This window comes from Elephantulus edwardii, unplaced genomic scaffold (genome assembly GCF_000299155.1).
Source record: "Elephantulus edwardii isolate Elephantulus edwardi_28Jun2011 unplaced genomic scaffold, EleEdw1.0 scaffold00019, whole genome shotgun sequence".
Classification (NCBI taxonomy): domain Eukaryota; kingdom Metazoa; phylum Chordata; class Mammalia; order Macroscelidea; family Macroscelididae; genus Elephantulus; species Elephantulus edwardii.
The window spans coordinates 17,453,963-17,474,332 of record NW_006399769.1 but is presented as its reverse complement, the minus strand read 5'-3'; the positions used below and the strand labels follow the sequence as shown (position 1 = coordinate 17,474,332).

Genomic DNA, 20,370 nt, shown 5'->3' with positions numbered 1-20,370 from the left:
GAGCTGAGTAGACACAGTGGTTACAATAATGAGCTCAAACAGAATGGCTGTGAGGATTTCACAGGCATTTCAGGCACTGTTTCCTTGGGTTGCCCATGGGTTCATAGCCAACTCAATGGCACCTAAGGGCAATTTGGAAGGGCCTTGGTGGTACATTTACCTGGTGGTTAAAGTATACATTTGATAACAGAAAAGTCACCAGTTAATCTGTAAGGAGAAAGGTGTGACAGTCAGCTTTCCTTGAAGTTTGAGGCTCAGAAACCCTCCAGGGCAGCTATAACTGCTTTATGTCAGGTGAGTAGGGATTGTCTCGAGGCCAGTGCCATTGGTTTTGTTATGATGGAAATAGATTATGCTATAATTAGAGTTTTAAAACTCACCTAACTTAAGATGTCAGGTTTTCTATGTTGTTTATAGGGATTTCTGTGAAGAATTGTAGATGAGAAAGGGCCTCAGAATAGCCACCACAAAGTGTACCACTTTCGTTTCAAATGGATCATTTGCAAATGTAAAAAAAAAAAATAAAAAGAAAATCCCATAATATTGAAAACATACTGCCCACACAACGTTAAGTTTACATATTTTGAATTCCTGAAAAATTCCTAGGGAGACATTCCATGCATTTTGGTGTTCCAAAATCAAATTTCCTCTTATTTTTCTAAAATGTGAAAAAAAATTCAAATATCTCAACAGTCAAATTTTATGCTTGCTTCTTCTAAAATACAGTATGGTATCATAAAATTATTGGACTAGCCCCTGCATTTGGTACTGGACATATTGTAGTGAACAAAGTAGACTGTTAGGTCTCAGTTCCCTTGGTACATAAACTATGTAATGGACAATCTTGTTAATGATTGTATACATTCTTAGCCTCACACAAATACACAAATGGCCTAAGAAGAAGAAAGAGTACTCAAATCATCATCACCACCATTGGCTCTATCACTGACACTTACTGGGTGTCAAATAGTGTTCTCATAACTTTTTAAACTCTCTCACTTGGTCCTTGAAACAGCCTTGTTCCATTTTACACCTGAGAAAACTGGAGCACCTGATCTTAAGTTTGCACAATAAAAAACGTAGAAAAGTTGGAACTGACTGGAAGACAGTCAGTTATCACGTGCTCTTACTGTTTGCACTATACTAACAGAATTTCCCTTTTGCCGTCCAAGGTTCTCTTTAGCAACCTTGCCAAGTTGATTAAGTCAATTAAATTCATTCTATGACATTTAAGTTAGGAAACAAAAAGACTACTTACCATCTGCCACAGCTATCACCTTGTCCATGCTGTGTGGGAGAGAATTCAAGCATTTGTGTAGACCCCACACAACTCTGACATGAACTATATTTCCAATAAATTTGTGTGTTTGACTTGATAGGTCAGCAGCCTGTGCTGGGGGAGAAAACTGGGCAATCTCCTTTCATGTGTTTTATAGCTTCAGGAACTGAAACCATCTGCAGGGTCAGCTAGGAGTAGGTTCTGACTCAACAACACACAGTAACAGAAACAATCATGATGTCTGTTGGTCCAGTGCTCAAATGTTTATCTGTCTCACTATATGTTATTCTAGTTTAAAAAAAATCACAAAAATTTGTAATAGTACTAATAAATGTATTACCCATTTTAAGGTCTCAGAAGAAAAGAGGCCTTTGTAGTAATATTTTCCTTTAGTTGGTCTCTGACTTTATGGACATGGATAAATGGTAAAAATAATCAAGATGAGATTTGCTAAAGGTTTAAATGGCACTCAAAGTAGTTGTTTTAAATGTTTATATTTGTGGTGAATAAGTCATTTAATGTACAAAATTCAGTAGTTCATTCCCCAGCCTCTTTTCTGTCACCAGGTCTGTATTTTCTAGCTACCATTCCTTCTTCATTATTTCCAACTTTTACATTCTAGTCACCAGCTATTATCAATGCATCTTATTGTACGTTTGGTTACTTTTGGACTGCAAAAGTTGATAGAAATCCTCAATTTCTTCTTCTTTGACTTTAACTGTTGGTGCATACATAAATCCTCAATTTCTTCTTTGACTTTAGCTGTTGGTGCATACATTTGATTAATAGTCGTATTAACATATCTTCCTTGTATGCATATGGGTAGTATCTCGTTACTCGCAGCATTTTACTTCAGGACATCTTGAAATGTCTTTATGATTATTCATCCACAACACTATTCGTCCTCATCTTTTTCGCCTTGGGGTAGTAAATCATATAATTATCTGATTCAGAGTAGTCAGTGCTAGTTAATCTCAGCTCACTAATGCCTACTATGTCAATCTTTATGCATTCCGTTTAGTTTTTTACAATGTTCAATTTTTCAAGAGTCATGCTTCATACAACTCACATTCTAATCTTTACTGGATCTTTGCAGCTGTTCATCTTCATTTTTTGTGTCTCTAGTGTCTCATGTGTCTTCTAATCTGAGTTAACTACCTAATCTGAGGTATACATAATGCTATGTATACCTGTCTAACTGTAACTGAAATTTTTGTTGTTTTTTATGGGTTTGGGGTATTTTTTTATGTTTACTTCTTTCTGACTTTAAAAAAATTTTTTTTATTAACTTTAATGAACATTTACAGATATTTTGGATTTCCATTCATTCATTGTTGCACTTTTCTCCCTGCCCAGCCCTACCCCCTAGTTTGCTCCTCTCTTTGAAAAGTAAAAGAAAAATTCTTTCATTGGTATACAATCCCCCTGCCTACCCCCTGCCCCAAGTACACTCCACTATGCAACCTTAATTCTGGACTCTTGTGATAACCATAATACCCTATCATATATTGCTTTTTATAGGCCTGTTATTTCTGAAGTGGCTGGCCAATCCTGCTTCCCAGTCTGTCTTAATCTGAGAGCTCTGCTTTAGTATAGCATCTAGCATATAAGCACTGTCTGTACCTGTAAAGGGAGAGGATAAATAAGCAAACATTTACATATCTAAGCTATTAAGAGCAACAACATGGAAATCATTCTCCCAATGCAAGAAACTGACAAATCATTATTTCCCTCAGAGCAAACCCTAAGGAAAAAATAAACACACAGATATTTTGATGTTATGATGCAGGAGCCCCCTCAGTGAGGTGTCCATGCAAGGTCCTGAGTGCCTCAGGACTGCACTAGCAGGCAAGCATCAGTCTCCATGGGCAAGGAGGGTTGTGAGTCAAGGCACAGCCTTGGCACGGGCAGGCATAGATCTCCCTGGGGGAGGCAGCAGTGAGTAGGGCAAGACCCTTGAGGGGGAGTATGTTTGTGTCTTTGTTTGAAAAAGATTAAAAGAAGAAAAGGAGTGAAGTAAATGACTTTTTTATTATTAGAAGAAGTGAAAATTTAAAAGAAAACAAAATAGATGGGAAGAATCACAAAGTCCCCTGAGTTCTCTGATGTACTTTACCTGTCCGAGACCTGGATTGCAAGTTGTATCACCTGAAATTTAAGTGCTAATGTGGACGAGGTGCTGAGGTAGAGCTCTTTTTTGGCCTGATTTAAAAATAGCCCCTCATTCATTGGCAATGAGGACTTGACTCCTAACCTACCCGACCCTCTAGTGGGTTTCTGAGACTGTAAATCACACAAGGAAATTGCCCATCTTTCTCCCTCAGAGCTTCAAAGGATTAGACAAGAACCAGAAAAAGCTTCAAGTGATATAATACAAAGGTTTGGATAGTTCAGAATCATTTGAATAATTTTCTCATAAATGTATAATACTGTCTTTTCCTCTATCAACTCTTCTTATATACAGTAATGGGGTAAAGAGTAGATTTCAGAGCATTCATTCAGAATGATGTTCTTGTTGTTGAGTACCATCAAGTTGGAACTGACCCATCGCTGTCCTTCCAGCAGGTTTTCAGAGGTTATTAATCACACAGGAAGAGATTGCCCATCTTTCTCCCATGGAGCGGCTGGTGGATTTGAATGGCGTGCCTTCATGATTGCAGTAGTTTCTTACCACTAGGCCACAAAAGCTCCCTTCATTCAGAATACAAATGCAAAATTAAATAGCTCTGGTGGCCTCAGCTAACCCAAAAGCCCTCTGCAGGAGAAAGATGAGCAGTCTCCTCTTGTGTGATTTACAGCCTCTGAAAACTCTGTGGAGGGTCAGCTATGAGTCAATTCCAACTTGACAGCAATGAGTGAGGGGGAGCATGAGTGGGTGAATGGGTGACTTTGTATTAGATTTCGGCTATATATTTGAAGTAAAAATTTCCATTTTGTTCATATACATTACAAGAGGGATGACTCATAATCTGTCTCAATTTATGACTTAAGGAGTGTTTTTTGGTGTTATAGACTTGACTTTTTATTGCTTGAAAAAGAACTGATATTTTTATTTCAGGTTAATTTCCCTTTATGGTTTTAATTGTAGAATTAAAAGCAAGAAATGCCTCAGTCTCCAAGCAAAGGAGTGATACTTGGCATCATGGTGGGAGCTGCAGGAATCAGCCTGCTTCTTTTGTGGTACCACAAGGCCCGTAAACCCCGGATGGCAATGGATTTACCTACACTGCTTTCCCTGGGTAGATTTAATGCAGTGACTTTGCAAGATGAAATGCATAATGAACAAGGGACAGCAATGGTCTTCCAAGGAAGGCAACTTCAGGTGCTGGAGAAGCTAAATGAGTTACTAACAAATATGGAAGAACTCAAAAAGGAAATCAGGTTTGTTAAGGTTGCTATTTCAGAGCTGGAAGAATGTGTACACGGTGAACTTGAGGGGAATGTGACTGTTCACCGGGTAAGCCCTCAGCATAGAGCTAAGAAAAGAAGGCTCACCACAGTTCAAAGCTCAGCAACGAGTAATAGCTCAGAGGAAGCAGAAAGTGAAGGAGGGTAAGTTTCCTTAAGATACTTCTCATGTGGAATTGATTATTGTGGTGGTGTTATGATTTAAGTATTTTCATTATATGTTTTGTGTCTTATACTCTGCTATGAACAAGACACAGAAGGGAGTTGCTATTTTGGATTAGATTATAATTAAAATTGCCTCCCAGTCATTAATCTTTTGAGATTGTTTAGACCACACTGACAAGAGAAGTATAAATAGCATAACCACATAGCAATGTGTGAGTATTGAGGAGGACAGTCGCCGTTTGCGAAGACATGTAACAAACTTTTTTACGTGGCCATTGTGTGATGCACTCTGTGTAAGAACTTTCCAGATGCACTCTTTCAGTAATGGAAAGGTTCTGGCTGTGCTCTTCAGTAGGATTGCCACTGCAGATGAGGAACTGAATATTTTATTTTAATTAAGAAAAATTTCTTCTATTTTTTATTTTATTTTATTATTTTATTTTATTATTTTTGTGTGTGTACCGTCAAATCAGATCTGACTGGTACAGGAGGAGATTGTCCCTCCTTCCCCGGCAGAGCATCTGGTGGATTAGAACCGTGCGCCTCTGGGATTGTAGTTGCAGCTCCTTACCACTAGGCCACCAGAGCTCCCCTTAATTAAGAAAAATTTAAGTAGCCACATGAGCTAATTTCTACTGAGTTGGATGTGCAGGAGCAAATACATTAGAGGATATAGAAATGGTTCAAATGGTTCAGTGTCATTCTTGGATTGAGTAATCAGTTGGAATCAAACACCAAGAGCATACATAATAGTCTCTTATAGGGAAAAAGCCAAATAATTTGTTAACTGCCCTAGATTGTTCAGATTTATTTGTTTTAATATTCAACGAAAGAATTTATTAGAGAGAGATAACTATTTGAGAGCAGGAGGATATGCAGACATAGAGCAATGTGCGCATGTCTCTTCCAATAAAAGAGGAAGTAACTCTCTTCCAAAAAAAAAGGAAGAAGTGAGTCATCAGAAGTTGTACTGTCAATCCTAAGGCACACAGTGTGGATCCATCAGCTGCTCCGAGGGGGATAGATGGGCAATCTCCTCCTGCGTGATTTAAAGCCTCTGAAAGCCCAAGACAGGGTCAGCTATGATTCTGTTGCTACTCAAAGGTACACAACAACTGAGTGGGAGGAAGGGCATTATGTTGGTTCATGATAGAGGATGGGGATTTTAAGAGTTAATCTATTAATGGGAAAAGATCATGATATTTATTCAATAGAAGAGGAGAGGATTTGGGGGACTGGCCTTTAAGAGAGGGATTAGGATAACTGAACATATGCACAGTCTTCTGCCAGGACAGTTGCTCTGGGGAGTACTTTCCTGGTCCTGTAGTGATGCCTGTTAAGGATGGGAACCAGATTGTTGCTTCTGTGATGAGTGGAAGAAATAAGTAAAGGTAGTTGTGTTTCAAGCCTAGCAGTTGGCCTCAGTTGAACAGATTGTAGCCTAGAAAGCTCTGAGACAGTTCTACTTAATAACAGATGGGACTGTGTCAGGTGCTAAACAGAGTAGACTCTGGTCTACTCTGAAATGCTCAAGAGTAAATGTGTCTCAGAAATTAGACATATCTGTTGGAATTGTTTCATCAGTGTATTCTTGCCTTAGGTGTCAGGTGTCTATGATATTCTCAGGTGGTATAAACTGCACTGATTATTTGAAATGAAAAAAAGAAATCTCACAAATATATTCTGTCTATCGTTATCTTTGTGTTTTCAGTGTAACACAAAACCTAGTACCTTAGATGGTGTAAAAAAATAAAAGAATAGAAAATGGTGATAAGAGGAAGACTATGAGAATAAACAGGTATATCTTAGAGAGGGTGAAGCCAAGTTGCTCCTTGGAGATGAGGATTTTGAAGCTCTGTCTGAAAGGTTTTGGTCATGTTTCCAGGAGGAACCAGTCTTTGGAGAAGGACATCATTCTTGGAAGGGTGGAGAGACAGTGCAGGAGAGGAAGACTCTGGAGGAGATGGATTGACACAGGAACGTGGGTAACGGGAGTAGGTGTGTCAGAGACAATTGGCACAGGATAGGGCAGGGTTCAAAACTTTTGTGCATAGTTGCTACAGGTTGACAGTGAACTCTATAACACATAACAACAACAGCAGCAGCAGACAAATTCAGGCTTTTACAGTTTTGCTTAAACTGCTAACTTAACTTTCATTTCCAGGAGCCAAGATACAGATTTTGCTTTTTGCTAATTTACATATTTTTCTTGTTACCACCGGTTACTTTTGTCAGGTCAGGTTTCATGTTTTGAAACTTAGTGTTTTCAAGGCTTTAAGATGAATGAAGAGTCAAATATTCATTATGTGGTGATTTTATATTCCTTAATAACACAGTGGCTGCTGCAATGAGGTCAAGTATATCAGAGTTGATGCGATGGCACAGAGCTCGAATGTGTTGATAGGGTTCTAATGAGTTACCCTTGACTCAGAATCTCCCAACAATGGCAGTGTTGTAGGCAGGGAGCTCAGTGGCTTAGTCCTTGAGGGGTTGCTCCGCTAACTTAAGGTAATGACTCTGGTGATTTGAACCTCTCCAACTCCTCTGAGAGATAAGTCTCCTACCTTGTTTTTACAATCTCAGGAAATCTCCTGGGCAGTTGGCTGTGACTTGGTTCTAACTCAGTGGCACTGAGTAAGTGAATGTTGTAATGGTACATATTTGCAAAAAAGGAAAAGAAAATCTTACACATATATTTGAACTTTCTTTTGTACTCTCTTATTTCCAAGTAACCATTCTCCTGAACTTTATTCCTCCCTTCGAATTTTAGAGCGTCCCCCCCCCCGCTTATGTATATCAATATAATCAACACAAAAATATTCTTTCTTCTTAAACATTCTATAAATGGCATCACTTGGTGCCTCACTCAGTTAGTAGAGGGTGATAGCACCCGAAGGTAGCATCTAGCTTATTAATCATGCCAGACACACAGAGAAGAAACCAGAAGGCCAGAGAAGTAATTTTCAAAAGAAAAAACAAAAGCAGCTTCAGTCACCAAAAAAGATAGAATGATCTATTAAAAACAAAATGGATTTTGCTTTTGTATTTTCTCTGTAATGCTCAGCCATTTTACTTAAGATTTAAAAAAAAAAAATGGAAAAGGAAAGTTTGAGAGTAGTTGCTTTCTTAGTTGAAAACAGTTATGAGAATGAGCTGGTGGTGGAGAGATTGGCCTGTCAGAGTGGGTCCCTGTAGGAGGGCCAAGAAGGCAATGGCCTCCTCACTGCCCAGCAGACAGCAGCAGGCTCCTTAGATGAAACTGAAAACTTCAGTGAAGATGGACACATATCCCCAAGGCCTGAGCGGGCATCACTGGGATTGGAGCCTTCAGAAGGGCCTTGACAAGTGGCCTCACTCTTGAATTTGCCTCAAATTCACAAAATCAGTTGCCTGCCCTTGTATCTTGGAGGATGGAGAGTGGAGGGATGTGGGGATGAGATTAAAGGGGTTTTACTTGTATTCTAGAATTAGCAGATATATTCCTTCTGATTATTCAGGAAAATTATATATATAAATGGCATTTTATTGCACATAATTTTTGTACCTTTCTTTTTGAACTAAAAGTGGTTTGAGAATTATTTTTTTACCACATTTTATTTGCTGTGCTGTATTTCATTGAATGAATACAGTTTCTTTCTATACTGATAGATGTTTAAGGTATTTTCCCCCTCTAATAAAACTGTTCTTTATAGAATATATTTCCTCATAATTCTTTAAATTAATGTGTAAGGATTTCTTTCATTTTAAATTATCTTATGAGTGAGAGTTAACAAAGAAATTAGTTTTCTATTCACTCATTAATACAGAATTATCCCTAAATGGTGGTGGTAAGAGTTTATTGTTCAAAATAGCTTTCCAAGCCAATGACTTTCACTTTCTGTGTAGAGACAAAATCTAGTCATTCTATTTCCAGCCTAATATCTGTCATCAAGTACATACTTTCCAACTACTATTCCTTTTCACTGTTTCCTACTTTTACATTCCAGTCACCAGTTATCATTAACACATCTTGAATGCATGTTCAGTCAATTTCGCCCTGCAAACTTTGGTAAAAATTCTAAGTTACTTCCTTTTTGGCTCTAGATATAATAATAGTGCATTAAATCTAGATTTAATAATAGTCACTTTAATAGGTCTTCTTTCTGTGTGTATGGATATTATTCTATTTCATACAACATTGTATTTCAGCATAGAACTTGAAACTGAGTTTTTGACTCTGAATGCAACACCATTCTTCCTCTGTTTTTAATTCCCTGCATAGTATGCCATATGATTATCTGATTCAAAGTGGCCAAAGCTGGTCCATTTCATCTCACTAATGTCCAGTATGTTAATATTCATGTGTTCCATTTCATGTTTAACAATTTCCAGTTTCCCAACATTCAGGCTATGTACATTCTATGTTACAGTTGTTAAATGATGTTTGTTATTGTTTTTCCTCATTTCAACCAACTTCCAATCTGGGCTCTACCACTACACTACCTACCATAACTATCCTCTTTGTTTAGAGTTCATAGTGTTTTCAAAGACCTGTTATTTAGGACTTAGATGGCCCATCCTCCTTCCTAGTCCTTCTTAATCAGGGAGCTCCACCAAAACCTGTCCTCCCTGGGTAACCCTTATGGCATTTGATACACCAGGGCACAGATTTCAGTATCACTGCAACCCCTAGTTACCTCGGTACAGCAAACTGACAGAAAAGAGCTGTACCATTTAGAACAGCATTCTCCCTGAACACAGTTAACATCCAGTTTGTACCAAGCTTTCAAGTAAATTAAAAAAAAAACCAAAAAACACTTGACCTCCAGAATCCAACTGCTCCAAGATGGAGACTCAATCATTCTCATTAATTATGTTTTTAAAAAATTAATCACCATTGGACTATGCCCAATCAGTACCCTGTCTTTTCAGGTCCCTACCAGATCTTTCCCATTTCCTTTAACACCACCAACACCACCAAATTGTGCAACCCTTACCATACTGTTTTCATTAACATAGATTTGTAGTAGTCTTTGAGATCAAGGGGTCTGATGCCTTCTACTTTATTTTTTTTCCATCAAAACTTTGTTTATTAGGGATTGCTTCCCTTTCCAAACAAAGTTGGAAATTGTCTTTTCCATCTCCATGAGGGAACTCTGGTGGCTTCCAGAGTAGTAAAGAGTCGCATTGCCAAACCAGATACACATCGTTCTAATCTTCCAGTTACTCTGCAGAAAAAAGATGGGCAATCTTTCCTCCTGTGTAATTAGCTGCCTCTGAAAACCCACTAGAGTGTCAGCTGTGGCAACATTTCTTTGAAAAATGGCATCAATGTCTGTATTGAGATGGTGTTAAATCTATATATTGGTTTTGGAAGATTGTCATTTTCATAATATTGAGTCTACCTATCCATAGCATGCAAAATCTACAATGTCTAGAAGAAAAAGAATTATAAAGAAAAGAAGCAAATTAAATAGATAATAGAAAAAGAATGGAAACCATCAATACAACTAAAAGTTGGATCTTTGAAAAGATCCATAAAATTGGCAGACCTAACAAAGAAAAAGATGCAAATAACTTGAATAAGAAATTAAATAATACTGCAGAACCAACTAGAATAAGAAGGTTAATGTTGGAATATTCTGAAAAGCTAAAAATCTAGAGGAAACATGCAAATTCCTATAGAAGGAATTAACCCTACCCAAACAACTACAAACTAAACTAGAAAACTTCGACACACCTGTCACAAAAGAATACATTAAGCAAGTCAATATCAAAACTTTCAACAATAAATCATCCAAACAAACCCTAGACTCAAAGGTTCCACAGGTGAATTCTGTCAAACATTCATATAGGAACTATCACCAATTTTACTTAAATTATTTCTGAAAATAGAAAAGAAGAAACACCCCCAGATTCATTCTATGAAGCACGCATTCTGATACTAAAGACAGATATGGACACCTATAGACTAATATTCCTCATGAACATAGATGCAAAAATCCTTAACAAAATTCTTGCCAGTGGAATTCAACAGCATATCAAAAGAATAATCCATCACAATCAAGTGAGATTCTTAACAGGCAGGCCTGCAAGGACAGCTCAAATAAGAAAAGCCATCACAGTAACCCACCACGTCAATAGAACGAGAAGAACCACATGATCATCTCAATCAATGCAGAAAAGGCTCATTTGATAAAATATAACATCATTTTCTAATTACAATGCTCAACAAAATGAGAACAGAGAGGAATTTTTTCAAAATTGTTGAAGAGTAGATATGCTAAATCAATAACTAACATCATCCTCAATGGAGAGAGTTTAGAGGCATTCACATTGTGAACAGGGAGCAGACAAGGATGTCCATTATCACCAATCCTACGCTTTCTTGTATTGAAGGTCCTAAAAAAAGCAATAAGGTAAGATAAGAAAATAAGAAACATCCAGATTGTCAAAGGGGAGATAAAACTATCTCTATGTGCAGATGATATAATAGTATACATTAAAAACCCCAAAGACTCAAAAAGAAAACTGCTGGACCTAGTGGAACAATTCAACAAAGTGGCAGGGTACAAGTTAACATATAAAAGTCACTTTGATTTCCCTATACCAGCAAAGAGAATGTAACAAAATAGATTTATTGGAGATGCTGGTTTAAATATTTGATGTTACCCCTTTTTACTTTTTTATGTGTTTGCTTTTTGCTGTGAATTGACCTCTGAGTACTGCTTTTACCGTAAGCCAGAGGTTTTGGTATGCTGTGTTTTGATTCTCCATTATTACTAGAAACTTTTTCATTTCTTCTATCATCCAAGAGGGATTGCACAGGTTATCGTTTATCCTTCAAGTATGTTGTTTTATCTCCTTTAGCCTATTGTTGTTTATTGCTAAGCAGTTCTCAGAATAGAGCATGGAACCACTGCATGGTTCAAAATCAGGAAAGGAATGAGTCAGGGATACATCCTGTCTCCTTACCTTTTCAATCTACATGCGGAATAGATCATTTGGGAGGCTGGACTTTATGAGGAGGAATGTGGCATCAGAGAAAAACTCATCAATAATCTTTGTAATGCAGATGATATAACTTTGCTTGCTGAAACTGGAGAGGACCTAAGTTGCTTTCTGCAGAAGGTCAAGGACTGTAGTCTTCTATATGGATTGGAGCTCAACATCAAGAAGACGGTGATTCTCACCACTGGGCCAACTGACAGCACCATGATTGACGGAGAAGATATTGAGGTTGTTAACAATAACAGCTTGCTTGGCTCCACAGTCAACACTGTTGCACCAGCAGTCAGGATATCAAAAAATGAGTTGCTTTGGGAAAACCTGCTGTCAGTGACCCTCCAGAGTACTGAAAAGCAATGATATCAGTTTAGAGACAAAAGCATGCCTGATTCAGGCCTTGATCTTTGCAATTACTTAATTATGCCTCAAAAATCTGGACAATGATTAAGGATGGCTGAAGAAGAATTAATGTCTTTCAGTTGTGGTGCTGGAGAAGAGTATTAAACCACCGAAAAAAAAAAATAAATAGGTTTGTCTTGGAGAGTGTGAGACCAAGTTTCTCTTTGGAGGCTAAAATTTTGAAGCTCTGTCTCACAAACTTTGGGCATGTGGCATGAGGGACTAGTCCTTAGAGGACATCTTGCTTGGAAGAATGGAGGGAAAGTGCAGGAGAGGAAAACCCTGGATCAAATGGATTGATACAGTAACTGGGGCAATGGAGGTAGGTGTGTCAGAATTAGTGAGACTGGCTCAGGACAGGGCAGGGTTCAGAGCTGCTATATATATGGTCACTAGGGATTGCAGGTGATTTGATGGCACATAACAACAACAATAACAATATGAGAAGATGCTTTGTAGTATTTTGAAGTTTTTTTAACTTGTCAGGGCTTGCTTTGTGACCTAACATATAGTCCATTCTGGAGACTAATTAATGTGTTCAGGACAAAAATGTGTAGTGAGATTTTGTTTGGTATAATTCTCTGTATGTCTATGTCTATGTATAGGTTGAGTTAGTTAATTATGTAGTTCAGTTCTTCTACCTCTTTGTTGAGTTTTCTTTTAAACATCTTGCATTGATTGAGAGTGGTTTGTTGAGTTCTCCTATTATTATTGAAGACCAAATGAGTTGTGGGGTAACATTAAAAATTATATCAATAAAAGAGCAAAAGATCACTACAAATAAAGAAGAGAAGGAAAAAGCCAAAATGGATGTCAGAAGAGATCCCAAAAATTGCACTAGAGTGTTGAGAAGGCAAAACAAAGGGAAGAGATGCTGAAGTAAAAGAGCTGAATAGAAGATTTTAAAGAAAAGCACAAGAAGGCAAATGGAATGTGCAGAAACTTAGCATTGGAGAATAAGAAGGAAAGAATTACTCAGCATTTCTCAAGTTGAAAGAACTGAAAAACCAGTTCAAGCCTTAAGTTGCAATAGTCAGAGATGCTATGGGCAAAATCTTGAATAACCCACGAATCAAAAGAAGATGGAGGAAATACACAAAATTACTTTACCAAAAAGAGTTGACCAACACTGAAATATTTCAGAAAGTAGGATATGCTCAAAAGGCAATGGTAATGAAGGAAGTTCAAGCTGCACTGTAAGTATTGGCAAAAAATAAGGACCTAGAAATAAATGTGATACCAAATGACATGTTTCTGCTACATGTTGTTAGTTGAAACATTTGGTGTTGAAGAAGAGTACTGACTATCCCATGGACTGCCAAATGAACAAACATATATCTTGGAGAAGGTACAGCCAGAGTGTTCCTTGAAGGCAAAGATGACAAAACTTCATCTCACTTGCTTTGGGCATGTTCCTAGGAGGGGCTGTTCTTGGAGGTGGACATCATTCTTGGGAAGGTGGAGGGACAGCAAAAGAGAGGAAGACCCTCAACCACCTGGTTTGACACAGTGAATGCAACATTGGGCTTGCATGTGTCTGAGATTGTGAGGATGGCACAGAATAGGACATGTTTCTGAGCTTTTGCTCATAGGGTTGCTACGAGTTATACTCAACTTCATGGCACCTAACAACAACAGCTAATAGCCCTAGACAAACTTATCAGTCTTTGCTAAGAAATTTGGAGAACAGCTGCCTGGCTGACAAACTGTAAGTTATATTTGTTCCCATTCCCCAAAAAGGTGACTCAACAGAATATGGAAATTTTAAAACAATATCATTAATATCATATGAAATAAAATGGTGAAGATCATTTAAAAATGACTACGACAGCACATAGAGAACTGCCAAAAGTTCAAGCTGGATTTAGAAAAGTTATCAGGGATATCATTGATAATGTCAGATGGATCCTAGCTTAAAGCAGAGGATACCAGAAGAATGTCTATTTGTGCTTTGTTTACTAAGCTTAGGCATTTGACTGTTTGGATCATAACAAATTATGGCTAACATTGAGAAGAATGAGAATCACAGAGCATTCAACTGTGCTCATGCAAAACCTATACCTAGACCAAGATGCTGTTTTGCAAACAGGAAAAGGGAACACTACATGTTTTAAAATTAAGAAAGGTGTGCATCAGGGTTGTATCCTTTTCCAATTCTTATTCAATCTGTATGCTGAACAAATTATTTAAGAAACTGTACTCTGAAGTCAAATATGGACCGAAGAAAGTCTCATCAGTAGCCTACATCATGCAGATGACACAAACTTGCTTTCTTAAAGTGAGGAGGACTTGAGTGCTGGCTGCAGAAGATCAAAGAATACAGCCTTCAATAAGGATTGCATCTCAATATCAAGAAAACCAAATTCTCATGAACCAATAGGCAACATCAGGAGAGATGGAGAAAAGATAGAAACTGTCAACAGCTTCATCTTACTTGGATCTACAGTCAGTTAGCTTTGAATCAACAGTCAGGAGACCAGGAGAGGTGTTGCATTGGAAAAATCTGTACTTAGACTAGGATGTTCCTGATTCAGATAATGATATTTTCAATGACTTGCTGTGCATCTGAGAGCTGAACAATGAATAAGGAGGATGGCAGAAGAATTGATGCCTTTGAGCTATAGTGTTGGAGAAGAGTATTGAATATCCCATGGGCTGCCAAAATAACAGATATGTCTTGGAAATTGTACAGCCAGAGTGCTCCTTGGAACAAAGATGATAAAGCTTCATCTCACATACTCAGGGTATGTTGATAAGAGAGGCTATTCTTTGGAAAGGGATATCATGATTGGTGGAGAGGTGGCAAAATAGAGGCAGACCGTCAGCCATATGGATTGATACAGGGACTGCGGCAGTAGCTTGAGTATGCCAGAGATTGTGAAGATGGCCCAGGATAGCTCAGAATTCAGATCTGTTGTTCATATGGTTGCTGTGTGTTGTACTTGACTCAATGACACCTAACAACCACAGCAGCTACTATTGGGGTGTTGTTGTCTATTTCTGCTTTAAAATCTATTAATATTTTTTGTGTTTTACAGTTCTTTATTTGGTGCATAAATACTAATTAAGATATTAAAGGTATTTCTTCTTATGCTATTGACACTTTAAGCATTATGTGGTATCCTTCTTTGTCTCTTGTGTTCCTTTTTACCCTGAAGTCTATTTTTTTTCTATATTTTATTAATTTTCGTAAACATTTACAGAGATTTTGGGTTTCCATTCATTCATTGTTGCACTATTCTCTCTACCCTCCTCCCAGTTTGTTCTTGTCCAAACGCCACAGTGCTTGTCAAAGCCAGTTCTGATTAACCTTCTTTGTCAGTGTGTCCTTTGCCATTTCACTCCTCCCTGAGAGAGACTTCACCCTGAGTCATAAGGAAAAGGGGATGGCGTATTCTCTTAGCTACTTCCTGCTGAAAAGGGACGTTGTGGGTTTCAGGGTGAAGATCTTCTCTCACTACTCTAAAGGGCCCCTTTGGCAGTAGGAAACACATAGACTATTATGGAGATTGATTTTGGGATTTAGATGCACTCTTATTGATTGTGCTTGGCCGTACATGTTCATATCCTTGAAGATGTATCATGGGGGTGTTGCACCCTAGAAGACACAAATTTGACTAACAAGTTATAAGTACATGAGTCCAGAAATTATGGAAAAGTAAAAGAAAAGATTCTTTCATTGTTTTACAAACCCTCCCCCAGGTCCCCTCCACCATGTAGCCCTCGCTCTAGACTCCTGTGATGACAGAAATACCTAGTTATATATCTCTTTTAAACAGTTTTCTCCCTCCTCTGTTTCAGTGCAGTATACATTATTGAACCCATCTTACTCAGTCTCTCCCCAACCCCAAGGACAGTCCCATTCTACAACAGTGGCATCATGTAATATTTGTCCTTTTGTGACTGGGATATTTCACTCAGCATAATGTTCTCCAGAGTCAACCATTTTGAATAATATTGCATGAGTTCCTTGTTTTTTAATGCAGTATAGTATTCCATTGTGCGAATATACCACAGCTTCTCTAGCCATTCGTTTGTTGATGGGCACTTAGGTTGTTTCCAACTCCTTGCTATTGTGAACAAAGCTGCAATAAACATGGGTGTGCATATATCTGCTTGGATGTCAGCTATGGTCTCTTCAGGGTATATTCCCAGTAGTGGAATTGCTGGGTCAAATGGTATCTCTATTTGCAACTTTTTGAGAAAGCGCCATACTGCTTTCCACAGGGGTTGAAGTCTATTTTTTAAATATTTTTTAAATTTTAATTTTAATGAACATTACAGAGATTTTTGGATTTTCATTCATTCATTGTACTTTTTTCTTTACCCCCCATCCCCAGTTCTCTCCTCTCTTGGAAAAGCAAAAGATAAACTTCTTCATTGGTATACAATCCCCCCAACCCTACCCCTGCCCGCCCGTCCCCAGTGCACTCCACTATGCAACCTTAATTCTAGATTCCTGTGATAATCATAATGTGCTATCATATATCACTCTTAAACTGTTCTCTCCCTCATCTGTTTCAATTCAGTATACATAAACTATCCAGTTTTTCTCAGTCTTACCCCAACCCTGATATTAGTCATTTTCTACAACAGTAGCACCATGCAGTATTTGTCCTTTTGTGACTGAGATATTTTATTCAGCATAATGTTCATTTTATCTGAGATTAATACTGCCATTCCACTCCCACCCCCTTTTGCTTGATATACATTCCCCCTTCTCTTTATTTTTAGTTTATCCTTATCTTAGCTTTTTAAATATTTGGCACCAGCAGTCAGGAAATCAAAAGATGAATTGCATTGGGAAAATCTTCTGTCAGGGAACTCTCCAGAGTACTGAAAAGCAACGATGTCAGTCTAGAGACCAAGGTGTGCCTAATCCAGGCCATGGTCTTCACAATTACTTGTTATGCTTCAGAGAGCAAGACAATGACTAAGGATGACAGAAGAAGAATTGATGCCTTTGAATTGTGGTGCTAGAGTCTTGAACATACCATGGACTGCCTAGAAAACAGGTAAGTCTGCCTTGAAGAGGGTATAACCAAGTTTCTCCTTGGAGGCTAGGATTTTGAAACCCCGTCTCACATACTGTGGTCAAGTGGCCAGAAGGACTTGTCTTTGGAGAAGGACATCATGCTCAGAAGAGGACAATGTAAGAGAGTAAGACCCCGGATGACAAGAATTGATATAGTAACTGGGTCTATCGGGAGAATCAGTGAGACTGGCTCAGGAAAGGGCAGACTTCAGAGCTGCTGTACATAGGGTTGCTATAGGTTGCAAGTGGCTCAACAGTACACAACAACAACAGGCCACATATTGATGAATTTTTGGGTTTTATCTAATCTCCAACTCTTTTCCTTTTAACTGGTACATTTAAGTAATTCACATTCAATGTGATTATTGACTAGGTAACTGTAATTTTATTGTGTTCTTTGATGCATTTTTGTGGAAGGATACTTTTAATAATTCTTACAAAGCTGGTCTTATTTTCATGAATTCTTTTAGTTCTTGCATTTTGTAGAATGCACTTATTTCTCTGTCATATTTGATGAAGACTTTTGTTGGGTGCAAGGTTTTTAATTTTCAGTTGTTGTCTTTCAGAATTTTGAACATACCATGCCATCATCATCTTGCTTTTATGGTTTCTGCTGAAAGTTGAAAGCAAAGAAGTATCTGTAGTTGGGAAGTATGGTTTTGGTGACAGAAATGACATTGGAAGTCCGTCCCATTATAGAACTTTTCTAGGCCATCTTGAGTGCATATTTGATTAATTGGAGATTGCAGAAGTTGTTAAAAATCTGTCAGGGCTTTATCTTTGTCTTCAATGGTTAGTTCATACATTTGAATAATTGTATTAATTTGTCTTCTCTGTAAGCATATGGATATTATCTTATTACTGACACAGTTGCACTTCAGGAAAGATCTTGAAATGCTCATTTTGAGGATGAATATGACACCATTCTTCTTCGATTTGTCGTTCCTAGAATGGTAGGTCATATACATGATTATTTCAGAATCATTTATACCAATTCATTTCAATTTACCAATGCCTTGAATATTGCTCTTCATGCATTCTGTTTAATCTTTTTTATGATTTCCAAAGACTTGTCATAAGGAGTACAAAGCGAACCTACAGACAAAAAGGAAAAAAATAATTGGCTACAAGATCAGCAGCAAAGACTTAACCTCTCAAATTTACAGAAAACTTCAGTGCCTTAAAAGTGAAAAGACAAATCAGACAACTAACAAACATGAAGAAATACTTATGATCATTGACAACAGATCTGGACCTTGCCTCGTCCTGAGCCGGCCTCGCCATCTCTGAATCTCTGATACTCTTAGGCCTGTTGTTACAGTCACTGTCAGCCCATCCTGTTGAGGGTCTCCCTCTCTTTCTCCACTCCTCCATCTTCCAGCATGTCAGATTTCAGGAAGTTGGCACAAGCAAAGCACAAAGTTCAGATCTGTTTTTCATAGGGTCATCATAAGTCTTAATTAACTTTGGTGACACGTAAGAACAACATGAACACATAAGAACAATATGATAACATAAACTATGAATAATCTTTCAACAGTAGTACTGGTAAAAAAGTCATTTAAGAACTGATACAGAGGTAGAAAGATATACCAAAGAAGTATAAGAGGAAGTAAGGGGGGGAAAACCCACCTGCAGATACAGATTTAGTTATTGCTTTTTCTACAAACATAATTGTAGGTGCTGTAAGTATATTAATAGAGACAATAGATTACATAAGGGATGCATTCATAGAAACTTCTTTAATATAATTGAACACCTTCTGAAAAAAAGTTCCTAGGCTCAGAGGCAAAAGGCCAAAGACCTGAGGGACATTTATGTCAATAAGTACAATATAGTTCACAAAGATAGAGTTCTGCATTCTACTTGGGTGAATGGTGGCTGGGATCTTGTAAGCAGTGGTCTGAGATTCAGCTACTGATTTCTTCTCCTTTGGCACAAAAGAGAGAGACTAAAACCAAAGAGTGAAGGCAAAAATGAATCTGAAGGGCTAACGGACTGCAGGAACTACAGTTTACATGGTATGACACACCTTTAGGGAAAGTTAGGAGCTGCGATCCTTCAGTATGTGTACAGCACCAGCAGCTGTGGGAGTCAGTGAGCTTGCTTTACCAGACAGTGTAACAAGGGAAGAATGAAAAGTGAAAAGTTAAGAGCCTTTCGGAATATTTTCTAAAAGAGTGGAGCGATATGAACAAGGCTGCAGGGATGGCTAACTGCTGCTCAGAGGAGGAAGAAAAAACAAGAGGAAAAAGTCTTCATCAAAATCCAGGGAGAATAAAATTTTGAAGAAAATGAAGATGAGCACAGGTTTTTGTAATAATTTTTACCCAAGTCATGAATTCTGGTCCAGCTTCTAATTAACATTGTCATGTCGCTTATCTAAACCTAGACTTTATTAAGCTTATATTATAACTTGACTGTTAGAGCACACCTCATGTTGCATTGCTTAAATTAGATGATTATAGTACTTTGCATTGTGTCAAATTTATATTAAACTCTTTACAAGTGAGTTATTTTAAGAATAAAGAATAATCCCATGTATCAAATACATGATCATTTAGGGTCAGCAGAACTTTTCTTTAGTGATTTTAAGCTTTGAAATCTGTAATGTCTACTGCAGCTATTCAGCTGTGTTTATGAGTGAAAACAGCCACAGGAAATATGTCAACAGTTGAGTATGTCTGTGCTGCAATAAAACTTAGTTGCTAAAAACAGGATTAGGTCCCCACAGCACAGTCTGGGCTGTATGAGGAGAAGTGTAGCATCAGGGTTGGTGAAAGAATCATCAACTATCTGTATTACCCTGCTTGCTGAAACTGAGGAGGACCTGAAGCACCTGCTGCAGAGGGTCAAGGACTGCAGCCTTCAATATGGATTGAAACTTAATATCAAGAAGACAAAGATTCTCACCACTGGGCCAATTGGCAACATCAGGATGGTTGGTGAAGAGATTGAGATTGTTAACAGCTTTAGTTTGCTTGGCTCCACATCAAGCAGGAAATTAAAATACATAGAATTGGGAAAGTCTGCTGTTAGGGACCTTTCCAAAGTACTGAAGAGCAATAGTGTCACTCTGGAGACGAAGGTGTGCCTG

The 20,370-nt window shown here is 37.9% G+C and overlaps 1 protein-coding gene across 1 annotated transcript in view; it reads left to right on the top strand.

Annotated features, from left to right (window-relative positions):
* The first annotated feature begins 4,382 nt into the window (after nucleotides 1-4,382).
* Nucleotides 4,383-20,370, top strand: part of RMDN2 (regulator of microtubule dynamics 2) — a 101,076-nt gene continuing 85,088 nt past the window's right edge. The window contains exon 1 of the mRNA XM_006882389.1: nucleotides 4,383-4,831. Within this exon, the coding sequence (XP_006882451.1) occupies nucleotides 4,383-4,831 (449 nt within the window). The remainder of the gene's footprint in view (nucleotides 4,832-20,370) is intronic.